This window comes from Phalacrocorax carbo, chromosome 14, assembly GCF_963921805.1.
Source record: "Phalacrocorax carbo chromosome 14, bPhaCar2.1, whole genome shotgun sequence".
NCBI classification, from domain to species: Eukaryota; Metazoa; Chordata; class Aves; order Suliformes; family Phalacrocoracidae; genus Phalacrocorax; species Phalacrocorax carbo.
Window position 1 is genome coordinate 2,071,563 of NC_087526.1, and position 12,868 is coordinate 2,084,430.

Genomic DNA, 12,868 nt, shown 5'->3' on the forward strand with positions numbered 1-12,868 from the left:
GAATGGTCAAGAAAGCTCTCAAGTTTGGGCCCATTATTACCATATAAAACAACATATTAGTTGCTTAGCTACCAATCATAAAAGAAGCCCAATTAAAAATGAAAGAATCTTAACTAGCTGCATGGAATATAAAAGTGAAAAGTTAAAAGCTGTCAGGTGGTTAGTGGAGAGAATACTGAGAAGTGATTGACAAACTGGGCTTGCTTTGCTTCAAATTTGGCTTTGATTCAATAAATGATTGACACACTGATGTCGTCTGAAATAGCAGATTGTGCTTTGGAGAGGCTATTTAGCAGCCCATTGATTGACAGGTTACTAAAATTGTCCCATGGACAGAGGTAACCAAACAGAGCTATATTTTGACAGGTGGGTTGGTTTTTTTTTTTCACCTGTATTTACTATACAGTTTATATTAAAAGCAGAAGTAGAGAAAGGCCCATAAAAGTGTCATTCAATTTCCATGAAAATTGCTTGATGTCTCCTTTTGTAATATTGTTCCACAAAACTCGAGTTCCATTCCCCCACTAAGTATCCTGCTTTTTATGGAAGGCTCTTGACGCCAAACGGAACAGCCTCAGACATCTTTTTCAGACGAGGAGACGTACCGGGAGCGCGAAAGCGTTTGCCCGTTCGCGCGCCGAGCGCCCTCACCTTCGCGAGGCAGCAGCCGGCGGCCGAACACGTTTCCTAAGCGGCAGCAGGTAACGAGGCTCCTCTCGAGGGGGACGAGGTGACACCCTAACGCTTGGTCTCCCCAGTCCCCATGAGCTGGGGGGGGTGGGGGTGGACCGGCACCTGCATTTGAGATGTACCACCCCAAGTGAGGCTGAGGGTTTGTAAGAACTCATTTACCGTCCTCTGAAACAGGTGTGAGGGAACACACCGTGACCCAAGGCATTTTGCCCCTGGTGACACAGGTGCTTCAGATATGCCTGATGATGTAGGAACAGAGAAAAACATATTCTGACCAGTGATAGACATTTAAAAACTCCCAGCATTTTTTTTTAATTAAAGGGCAGCACACAGCATTCTTCTTAAGTAAGCATAAATACAGCTATTCCTCTCCAGTGTCTGCCTCCAGACTCCAAAAGACTAGGTTTATTTTCACTCTTATTTTTGACACTTTGAATACAAACCCAGTTGTTGAGCAATAGGTCTTTCTTCTTCCCAAACACCCTCCTTTCCATTCCTAAGTTTCCAGCTAGGAGGGATGTTGCCTACCTTGTCTCTCAGTTTTTACACTTAACGTTTCAGACTTTCACAAAACTTTAATTCTGAGCCGCTTCTTTCGTAACTCTCAGCCTTTTCTAGAGCTTGCTCTTTGCTTCCCACCATCAGCCTCTCAACTGCCTGTGATTCACTGATAAAACTCCACTTTCTTTAAGCTAAAGAGGTTAGCACGTTGGCTGCAGACAAGGCACGAAGGATGGGCCCCTACGCTGGGCGCAGGCACCGGAGCCTGCGGCTACGCTCCCCCCCGAGGGAGGCAAAACCAGAGGCTCTTTCCTTCGGAGAACCTCCTTCCCGGCACATGTTCAAACAGGCCTGCGCTGGAAACGCACCAAAAAAATATCCCCACTAACCTCTTACCTGAGGGAGGCTCGCACGGAGCGGAGCGGGGCGCGGCGGGCTGTGCAGCGGCAGGGGGGCTCCGGCCCCCGCAGCCGCCCGGGGCGCGGCGGTGCGGGGCAGGGCACTGCGGAGCCCCCCCGGCTGCGGCTCGGCCGGGCAGTTCCCAGCGCCGACTGGGAACACCTGGAGAAGAGCCGGCGAGTCCCACCCAGAAATGCCAGCTCAGTCCTCCCGGCCCGGTGTGCACACGCTTTCACTGACTTTCGGAAATTTTTATAGGTTCTTCTGTAGAAAAAAAAAAAAAAAAATCAATTTTTTTTTGCCTTCCTTCAGTTTTTCATCTGGAGTACAGCAAAAAGCAGCAATGAAAACTTTGCCCCTTATATCAATAAGAGGTTTGTTTTATTACAGTTATCTTTCAATTAAAATAATATTAAGCATTTTGTCCCTTTTAGTGGCTTCAGCATTTCAGTTAAACTTCCTCTGCGCTATTTATTAAACACGTGTGCCTGGTATGTGTAAACTGTGTTTGTTCGTTTACCTTTTCTCAACATTAAAAACAAATCCCAGTCTGGCTCAGTGGGTGACACTGTTTACTACAAGTGGCAACACAGAGAATTACAGGTTCTTAATAAAAGTATTTAGCACCTCACCTTTCCCCCAACCATTACCAGAGGCAGAATACCAGAGGCTTGAGGGAGTACCAGGATCATTTTAGCCCCCAAAATATCAGATATATCAATTTTCCTAATTGCTGGCATAATTTTTTTCTCTAACTATAAAGGATAATAACAAATAATCATACCAACACAAGAAAGAATAGCCTTACGGTGCACAAACAATTCATTAATGGCATAACAGATAGCATCCCTCCCAATACCATGGTGACTGGGTGCTTTATAATGAAATTATCTAGATAGATAGGGGTATTTGCACACTTTGTCAAATCGACACCGCTGTAGCCATTTTTAAAAGGAACTTTAGTCCCAAACATCTATGCCTTCGCCTTGCTCCCTGCTCGGGGCAGGCAGCTTCTAGCCCAAAGTTTCCTGGAGATGTTTATCTGTTTTTGTCAGCCGTGTAATATGCTTTCCACCGTTTATCTGCTCTCTGTATTTGGATGGCTACTCAATCTTTAAAAGGAAGGGAGAAATACAGCGCCAACGACATCCCAATATTTACTTACCTGTCTTTGTAAGTGGCCTGGCCTCTCCCGCCCCCCTCCGTGCTTCCCAAAGAGGAAAGATGTTCTACTGCCCAAAAGAGAACTGCTTCTCCCTTCTTTTTGTGCCTCCTCCAGGAGACGCAACCCCACAACCTCTCGGGCACCGGCGACTAACAGGCAAGGCCTTCCTAGGCGTGAATTTCACGCGGGCGCAGGGTTCTCCGCAGGAACGGACCAAACGCGGTCCTTGTGCGTCTCATTGCCCGCCTTCCCAGTCACAGCAGCGCACAGCCAATTTATGATTCGCTGGAGAAAAAACCCTGATATCACCTTCAAACTTCTGCTCTGCAGGAAGGTATTCAGCAGTTACGCAGGCATTGCATAAAACGTGTCCATTTCAGAATTTCAACGTCCACCGAATTGTTTTTGAAAATCTATTAAAACATATTTTTCAATGAAATACGATATTTTAGGAAAAATGTTTTGGAAGAACACTGCTTTCTGGATGTTGCTTTTTCACCCTAAAAATGGCAGTTCTCAGTGTTTCTTTTTTTTTTTTTTAAGTTATGTCTTTTTCCAAGGACTCTTCTGAGACTACAGTGCATTTCCTGCCCAGTTCCAGCTGACTGTTATTATTTTAAAAAATTCTACGGATGTTGTTATTTTTTTAGAAAAGCAAATAAATCCACTAGTCCAATGTGCCTGCTGATTAGGGACTTAACTCAAAAATCCACTGCAGAAAATAGGAGGTTTGTGGATTGCAGTATGAACCGCTTTTAGATCAAACCAATTCAATTAGCTGCTTTTGCTGTTTCGGTTGGGCAACGGTATTACAGTGTTGCTGGGCTCATTTCAGAAAAAAAGTGGTGTGTTTATTGTTGTGGTTTTTTAGTTGTGTTTTTGTTTTTTTTTTTAACTGGAGATTTGTTGTGATTTAAAGAAGGAAAACTCGGTTCCTAAAATGAGAGCTTCCAGGCTGTTTCAGTCTGCAGTAGGTTTGCAAGACTGAATTATAAATTCTGGAAATAGGATGTCATAGTTAAAAAATGCATGGTGAGCCTTATGTATAGCTCTGAATGAGATCTTATGTGATATTTTAGCTGATGACATTGTGATGGAAGATGAACCACAGATGTGGCCGGAGAAGGTAGCTGCAGCCAGAGCTGTGCAAACCATTGCACTGTTTTAAATTCTCGTTACTTGGCCACAAAAGATTATTTTTTGCAGTTAGATGGGAGTTCAAACTCAAATGCCTTTTTTTGCAGCCAAAGGGTGAGTCCTTTAGCTGAAGATTAGAAGGCTAGGGGCTCTGGAAATGCTGCCTGCTGTTACTCACAGTATAAATTATTAGTGATAGCAGGATTTCATCCCAGGAGGTGAAATTTAACCTTCCTTAGCACCCCACCAAACCGGAGTAACCGAACTACGTGCAGAGAAATGCCTGAAAGGGGGAAAATGGATTTTGCCCCAGTGCTGCTGTTCTACCCAGCAGGGATAAAGACTCTTGTATAGCATGGCAAGGAATATTTCTACAAAAAACCCAAATATATATTCTATAAACAAATAAGTATTTGTCTTAATGTGAAAAACGTGCAGAAAAGAGTGCCTTACAGTGACCACGAACACAGAGTCACAAAATTAGATACAACTAGAAAGGAACATCATAAGAAAAAAGTGTTTGGTAAGTGCCTTCTCTATGCAGGAGAAGTCCTAGGAAAGATTACATCTGTCACCCAGGAAAGAGAGAAAGCTTTTGACAGATCACCCTAAGAAAGCCTTTTTTTGCTCTCATCTTCGCTATGGGAATCAGTTGTGATCAGATTGCAAACAAAATCAAGCCCAGTGTCAGAATAGTGGGAGCTCTGGCTACAGCAAGAAGAATTTCAAGAGCACTTAGGAAGCACATAGATACGGTCAGGCCACTAAACTCGTCTTAGAAGAACTTCAGAACTACCAGTGATCATCCCTGAATACCTGTGGAAGACCAACGGTTTCCAGAAGACTCAGACCAGTGCGAGCACAGCGGCTATCTTTAAGACAGAAGGGTGGGAAGACACCATCGGCTCATCTTACCTTCTGTCCATATGAAAGTACTGGAGCAAAATAACCAAACTAGCCAAAAGAGCCTAGAATATGGTTTTTGAAGACGAACAACAGAAAACACGTATTTATTCAGGACAAAACTATGTCAAACCTACCTAATCTCGTTCCATGAGAGTGTGACAGAGCTCGTGGACAGGGAAGTCATAGATCTTGATTTCCATAAGCTTCTAACACTGTCTCACATTAAGTGAGCTACGGGATATCCTCCAGATGACGTTACTGCAGGGGAAGAGGTTGGAAAATCACATTCAAAAATTATACCTTCGTGGCCCGTTGTCAGGCTGGATTAATGTCCGGAGCGGGTCCTGGGCCCAGCAATATCCAATACTTTTATTAATGTCTTAGAAGGTGGAACAGAAAATACTTTGCGTGATATCTGCAGATGGTACCAAGCTAGGGGGAACGGCAACAGCCTTTGAAGACAGCATCATAATACAGAATGATCTTGACAAATTACAGAAACAGTCTGAAAAAATAGGATGCAGTTCAAGATGAATCAGTGCAAAGTTGTCACTGATGCATAATCAGCTGTTCAAATATAGGATGGGGACAACTGATTACAAAGCAGTTCTGCGAGAAAGCATCTGGGGTTACAGTGAATCAGAAGCTGTACGTGAGTCAACAGTGTCATGCTGTTGCAAAAAGGGCATATGTCAAACTGGGACATATAAACAGGGGTGTCATATGTTAGACATGTGAAGTAATCCCACTCGGTGCTGGGAAGGTTTCAAACGCAATACAGCATCCAGTTTTTGGCGCTGCACATCGAAACATATGTTGTCCAGCCACAGAACAATGGAAACCGTGCCAGGTCCAGAAAACATGACCTACAAGGAGTGACTGAAGAAACTGGGGTTCTTTGGTGATCCACTGTAATAAGTCTTCAAATATATTAAAAATTGCTGCAAAGAGGAAGGAAATAAACTGTTCTCCACAAAAAGGAACTGAGGAGTTTCCAAAAAGTGTTCACCAGTAGGAAAATTTTCTAAAGATAAGGCTGCTGGAATAGGTTGCCCAGAGGAATTGTTGAGTCTGCATCGTATTGGTCAGGTGTGCCTGAAGAGTGACACGGGTGTAGTTAATCCTGTGGTGGGCAGAGAGGGCTGCACCAGGCAGCTTATGAAGGTGCTCTCCTTTCTGAGAGGCATCCCCAGCCTGCCTGCCAAGTTGATTCTTTCAAAATTGTTGTAATCCCAATTTTATTTTTTTATAAATCATTTTTTTCCCCATTAATTTTGAATAAGAAGGAGGTAAACATTGAAGCTGATGATGTCTTTAGCTGGCAATAATACTACATATCGAAAATTTTTCATTGAACAAACCCAGATAATTTCCAGCTTTTTTTTTGTTTGTAGAACTTGTCCAGGTTTCCACTTTTTCTTTCTCTAAAGTGGTAGGCAAAGCGGGAAGGGACAGCAACTCCGAGATGAATTTCATTCAGGATGAGTTATGTATGTATGAGGTATGAGTATAGATGTACCCCCATCCATGTGACTTCTAGGGAAAAAAAAAAGAAGGAAAGCATCCACTCAAACCGCCCCCCCGTGCATTTAATTATCAGCACGGCAGCCACAGAAAGACAGACAGACAACAAAAATAAGTGAGACACAGCACTTCAGGTAACACAGCTGAGTTCATTGTGACTGCTCATGACGGGAACTGTTATTGCAGTCAAGTGCACGAAGTGTATTTGGCCCCTTATTGTGCACAAAAACGTCTGTTCCCTTTACAATAGTGCAACCCAAACCGCAAACATTTTATTTTGAAAAATCAAAGTGACACCCCCCCCCCAAGCTATAGCAACAGAGGATTTTCGCTATCCCAGGTCACACTATTGTTCCATGTAACCTGCACCTAAACAAGAAATTGGAAAACCTACAAGAACACACCTAGTTGATTGTATATTGCAATATTTGGGGGGAAAAAATTCCTTCCGGATCCCGGTGGGGAATTCAGCTCATGCCCTGAAGCATGAGATTTGATTACTCTTTTTTGAACATGCATAACTGCCATTGCTATTACTGGTCATAACATTTTGTCAGGAAAGAGAAATATTATTCTGCAATGTAATAAAAATAGATAAAATTCAATATAGCTTCAGAATCATTTGCTACATTTCCAAAGTAAACATTAAGCACCCATCAAGATTATTCCATTGGATAAGCCAAGGAAGCCTCCAGTGCTATCTGTTCATTTTATTATCTCTAATTTTCAAGTGTGCAAAAATGCTTTCAGTAAATATTATGGGTTCTTCCTGTGCTAAGAGAGATGCTAAATGACCTTCACCAACTTAGTTATAAATAACAGAAGCGGGGAGCACACAAATGCTGGATAGTTTCAGCCCTATTCAAACCTATCAGCGAACTCTGACCAGTGGATAAAAATGGACACCAGATTCTGCTTGCTTTTTTTCCCTTTCTTCATAATCCCACCCCAGTTCCCTCTTGAAAGGCATTCTGTTCTGTCAGCCATAATGGCATCTGCTGGTGGAGACAGGAAGCCATAAATCTGGAGGGTTCCTCTCGACCAAGCCTTGTTAATGCTCCCATTTTTCACCGAGGATAGGGTGCCATCTCACTAGTGCTCTACTCAGAAGCCCATCTTCTCAATTTCCCCTTCCCAAAGGAGTAACCATTTAAAAACAGTGGCTTTCTCATCTTGCATGTTGAGGCTGAAAACGCCACTGATACAAATACCATACCCAGTGTGTAGCATTTGGATTTGAGCCATGACTCTGGAGAACAATAGCTGCTACTCGCTGATCCCAGGCTACGCTGAACCGCTGCCTTGCTCGCATCTAGAGCTTGTATCTTTGCATCTTGCACAAAAGGAGCAGATCCCGGATGAAGGGGGTAAAGTCTGAGGGGACTCTGTCACCTGCCCCCCCGCCCCGCAACGCCTGCCAGGGTCCCAACGCGTTACGCCGTGTCCCACGGCCGGGGACAACTGGTAATAAAAACATCACGGTGTTAAAACAGCATTTAATAGACAATTCTTCATAATAAATGAACCATCCTACTCAGAGGTGCTGCATCTTTCGGCGAGGAGGGAGAGGAAATACAAAACCAGCCAGAAGTATCTCCGTTTTTAATGATTTGGGAACCGGGACGGAGAAGTTGAAGGGCTCAAAATTGCAAATCAAGGCAAGATGAGACGTGGAAAGAAAGCCCTAGTTTGCCACGCTGCCCCTGAGCTACCTGACCCAGGTCCAGTGCCGCACTAGCAGATCGGATAGCGTGTCCCTTCTTCTCACCCCCGCGCTGGGGCGGTCGCCCCGATGCTGTGGGTGCCGGGGCCCCTCTTGGCGCCGCGTTTACACCTGCCCGTATCGGAGGCAAAGCAGAAATCCCCCGGCGTGCACCGACAGGAGTTTACACGTGCTGCACACAGGTATAAGATCTGGGCAATTCCGACTGATTCAAGCAGAGCTGTTCACTTCTGAGTGAGTTATGCTCAGCAGAAGTGGAAAAATGAGTATTTTATAGTAGTGGTATCCTATTTTATCTTTCAAACGAAGCATTTGCTTGCATCAATAAATACTTTCAAATTGCTTATGAAAAATCGCTAGGGTTTGTACAGGGAAGGCTATCAAATAATTTAAGCAAAATCAGTTAGGTGGACACTTTGATAAACACAATCTCCTATTAGGCTGCTAAATACAAAGGTCACTCAGGGGTCTCCCCATAGACACTCATTCCCCGCTGGAGCCGCGGGACTGCGTTTGCAGGTCGCCAGTGACACTGGCTCTAACGCAGCGGGTCTTGCTGGTGCTCTGTAACAGAGCCCGATCTAACAGGTTGGGTTTAGAGGGGTGCAAATTATTCCTGTTAAATCCAATAGTTTCATTAGAAAGATACAAATGCCAAAATAGAGAAAAAAGTATCTAAGAATTCAGTTCCATAGCGAACCCTGGGATTAGGCTATGGGGTATTGCAAACCCCACTTTTAAGAGGTCTTATACAAATTATAGGTGAACGCGTAGAAGTTAGCCCATCCTCTCAGCCCCAAGTCCCTTTTGAACCCTCAAGGTGTTGACAGTAGCTGTGGGAAAAACCCCGAAATGACTGAACGGGGCAGGGGAAGCTACCTCCGTGTGTCTCAGGGAGCAAAACCGTTGCAAGCCGCAGCGTCACCCGCCCCTCCTCGGCCTGGCAGCCTGCTGGGCTCCCTGAAAGGGCGAGGAACTCGCTGCGGTCGGCCGGGACGTAGACCTGGCTCGTCGTGAGCAATGACGGACGTACCCGCTTCCCCGAAACCCGGGTGCCGGGGGAAGCGGGAGAGCAGAGGGGGCTTGAGCACAACATACCGCCGCTGCTGGAGGGGCAGAGCTTTCTGGCTACCCGAGGGCCTGGCGTGAAGCCTCGGGTTCCACCTGAACTTCACCAAACTTTGCGTTTACGTCCGAGCGGGCTGACCCCCCCGCTGCACCGCAGGGATAACCCTCGGGGTGAGGAAGAAGATGATGGGAGACGAAGGTCCCCGGTTCCCCCAGCCCCGAGCACCCCGCAGGCATTTACACCTGCAGAAGCACGGGGTGCACGCCCCAGCAGCCGCAGCCCCCCGCGGGGGAATTGCCTTAAAACACCGTTATTCTAGTGAAAAAGCCATCAGATGAAACAGGGCTGGGGACGAGCCGCCCCCCCCCTCCCGCCCCCGGGGCCGCAGCGCCCTCCCTCGGGAGACGGGCTCTCTGGGGTGGTCACGGGGATATGTGGGGGGGTCTCGTGTGGGGGGGTGATGTGCGGGGGGCGGGTTTGGGGTGAGCGGGGACGTTGGGGGGGTGGGTTTGGGGGTGAGCGGGGGGTTGGGACTGTGGGTTTGGGGTGAGCAGGGGGGTTGGGCGGGTGGTTTGGGGTGAGCGGGGGTTGGGGGGTGGGTTTGGGGTGAGCGGGGAGGTTGGAGGGGTTGGTTTGGGGGGTGGATTTGGGGTGAGCGGGGGGTTGGTGGGGTTTGGGGAGTGGGTTTGGGGTGAGCAGAGAGGTTGGGGGTGTGGGTTTGGGGTAAGTGGGGGGTTGGGGGGTGGTTTTGGGGTGAGCGGAGCGGATGGGGGTGGGTTTGGGGTGAGCAGAGAGGTTGGGGGTGTGAGTTTGGGGTGAGTGGGGGGTTGGGGGGCGGTTTTGGGGTGAGCGGGGGGGTTGGGAGGGTGGGTTTGGGGGCGGGTTTGGGGTGAGCAGAGAGGTTGGGGGTGTGGTTTTGGGGTGAGTGGGGGGTTGGGAGGGTGGTTTTGGGGTGAGCGGGGGGGTTGGGAGGGTGGGTTTGGGGGCGGGTTTGGGGTGAGCAGAGAGGTTGGGGGTGTGGGTTTGGGGTTAGCGGGAGGGCTGCGGGGGTGGGTTTGGGGTGAGCGGGGGGTGGGGGGGGCGGCTTTGGGGGGTGGGCGGCGGGGCGGGGGCGGGGGGCGGGCACGCGTGGGGTGGTCCCGGCGGGTGGGGCGGCGGGCGGCCCAGGTGCCGGCGGGCCCTGTCTCTTTAATAAACTGCTCTGCCGCCCGTCTGCGCGGAGTAAATTTCATCCTGTCATCGGGTCGCGGAGGAGGAGTTTGTTAATGTTCAGTTTGCTCAGTGGATCGATGTTTGCTGGCATCGCCTCGCCCTGCCTGTGTGTGCGCGCGTGTGTGTGCGTGTGTGTGTGTGCGCGTGTGTGCGCGCGTGTGTGCGCGCGTGTGAGTGTGTGTGCGTGAGCCCGCGGGTGCCAGATTTCCTCCCATCCCGCGCCTCCCCGCCCGCTCCCACATCACTCACTGCCTGGCATCTGACAGCACGGAACCTGCAGCGCTCCGCACACGCACACACCCCGCACGCCCGGGCACCGCTCCGCCATACAGCCCTGCCAGCAGGAGGAGGAGGAGGAGGAGGAGGAGAGGAGAGGAAAGGGAGGAAGCAGCCAGCCCCACAGTCTTTCCAGAGCTGCCTTTTTTATTATTATTATTTTTTCCCTTTTTTAATATATACATATCTATTTTGTTATTTATTTATTACCGTTCTCTGGCACTGTGGGCGCCTTTCATTTGCTCCTGAGCTCGGATGTTTGAATCAAAGCAAAGCAAGTGTTGCAACAGTTAAAAAAAAAAAAAGCCAACCAAAAAAAAAAAAAAAAAAAAAGAGAGAGCGAGAGAAAGAAAGAAACCTAGATCTCTAAAATAAAATAACCCCCAAGCAGGTTCCTATCAGTGGAGTGGGAAGGCGGGGGGCAGGGGAGGCTGGGGGGGGGTGTCGGGGAGAGCAGCTCAGAGGCAGAGGCAGAGGAACACGGCTCAGGAGCGTCTCAGGGCTCTCGGATCTGGGGACAGAAGTGAGATTGGAGAAAGTAGAGCGATGCCAAGGAGGAAACAGCAAGCACCCAAACGGGCTGCAGGTAAGGAGAAGCCATCCACTTACACAGCCTCTGTCTCTCCGCTCCTTCCAATCCTAACCCCCATCTTTATTATTATTTAGGGTCACCCTTGCTTTTCCGGGCTGGATCTTTATTTATTTACCGCCCTCCCCCTCCCTCTCCCTCCCGAACTCCGCGGAGCCGGTTTCGGTGCCTCCCGCCAGGCTCCGGGCTCTGACACGGGCTGTCCGTGTGTCTGTCCCCTTCCACCCGCTCCCCGTCCGCCCCGGCCAAACTTTTCCCCCCAACTTTCTTCTCCTCGGCTCCCCTTCTCCCCTTGCCCCCACCGAACCGAAAGCAGCCTTCCCTTCGCTTCCCGCTCTAGCCTTTTTTTTTTAATTTATGATTATTTTCTGACCCCCCCCCCCCCCCCCATTCCTGGCGGTTTTTGTTTTTAAAACGCGCGTTTCGCGAGGTGGGTCGCTGTGTTTAATCGCGTATTTCGCCGTGTTTCTGGTGGCGGTGCTGGCCGGGTGTGTGTGTGTGTGTGTGCGTGTGTGCGTGTGTGCCTTGTGTACGCCTGAAATAGTACAGGGACTGTCTCTGCTGATGAACCCGGTGGGGAAGTTCAGCCTTTGATCATCAGTGGTGAAAATTGCAACAGGAAATAAAATGAAACGTTCTGACTGTTAGAAGACAATCCACATTTTCAAATCAAATCCTCCTTTTGTTTTGTAGCCGAGTTTATACATTTGCCCATGCCAAGTGGTTTTGCAATTTATTCTTTTTTTTCTTTTTCTTTTTTTTCTGAAGAAGAAAATAGTTTGCAACTTTGGAAGTGTTTTGTTTTGTCGTTTGTAGGGTGTTCTTTTTCTTTTGGGGGCCAAGAAAAAGAAACAGACGAGTGGGCCTGTGTAGTAAATCTTTTCAAAGAGTTTTCTTTCAGGCTGCTTGATTGCTTTTTATTTTTTTTTTTTTAATAGTGTGGTGGGGTTTTGTTTCTGGGAAGCGCAATATGGAAGTTCATTTTTCTTCTGCCAGACCCACCCACTGAAAAATCAGCTTTCCAGTTGATTGCCAGCTTTGATTTGACATTTGATTGATCACCTGTCATCTTGCTGCCTTTGATCTATTCATTCTTGATATATATCAATAAATCACTCACCATGGTAACCCAAGTGCCAATGACGTAAGGCTTGCCCTCTAGATTCTCTTAGCCAGACATGCACAATTATTATCTTGTTTGGCTTTTAATGTAGGCGGGTTTTTTCCCTTCTTTTTTTTTTTTTTCTTTGTGCCCTTCGTCAGATGAGTTCTCTCAAGAAAACTAATATTTTATGGTTTTAATTCACAAATGGTTTACTAATTTTTCCTCCCCCTTCTGAATATTTCCTGGGTGTAGCATATTATATGTGGGACAAAATGTATGGGCGAGTTTAGTGCCATACTTGAATAAACTTTGGAAAGTAGTGCTTGGGATTCATTCAAAGGTAAACGTTATCTCAGAGAAGCTGGGACACGCATAACTTTTATAAACTTACATATTTTGCCGTACCGTGTAGGCGTAGGACAGTGGTGTGCAGGCAGAGCCTTTGGGACGTGACCAATCAATGCACCTATGCAGGTTGCCGGTGTGATTCCTGGCAAGCAAAGATCCCCTTTAACCATACATAACAGCCAAGCTAGAAATGCGTGTGTGCGTGTGTGTGTGTGTGTGTA

At 47.5% G+C, this 12,868-nt stretch overlaps 1 protein-coding gene across 2 annotated transcripts in view; it reads left to right on the forward strand.

Moving 5' to 3' along the window:
- Positions 1-10,402: 10,402 nt before the first annotated feature.
- The window catches only part of TSHZ2 (teashirt zinc finger homeobox 2), a 236,156-nt gene continuing 233,690 nt past the window's right edge, over positions 10,403-12,868 (forward strand). For both annotated transcript variants that reach the window (XM_064465248.1, XM_064465249.1), the window contains exon 1: positions 10,403-11,191. In XM_064465248.1, coding sequence (XP_064321318.1) covers positions 11,152-11,191 — 40 coding nt within the window. In that variant the 5' untranslated portion in view covers positions 10,403-11,151. The remainder of the gene's footprint in view (positions 11,192-12,868) is intronic.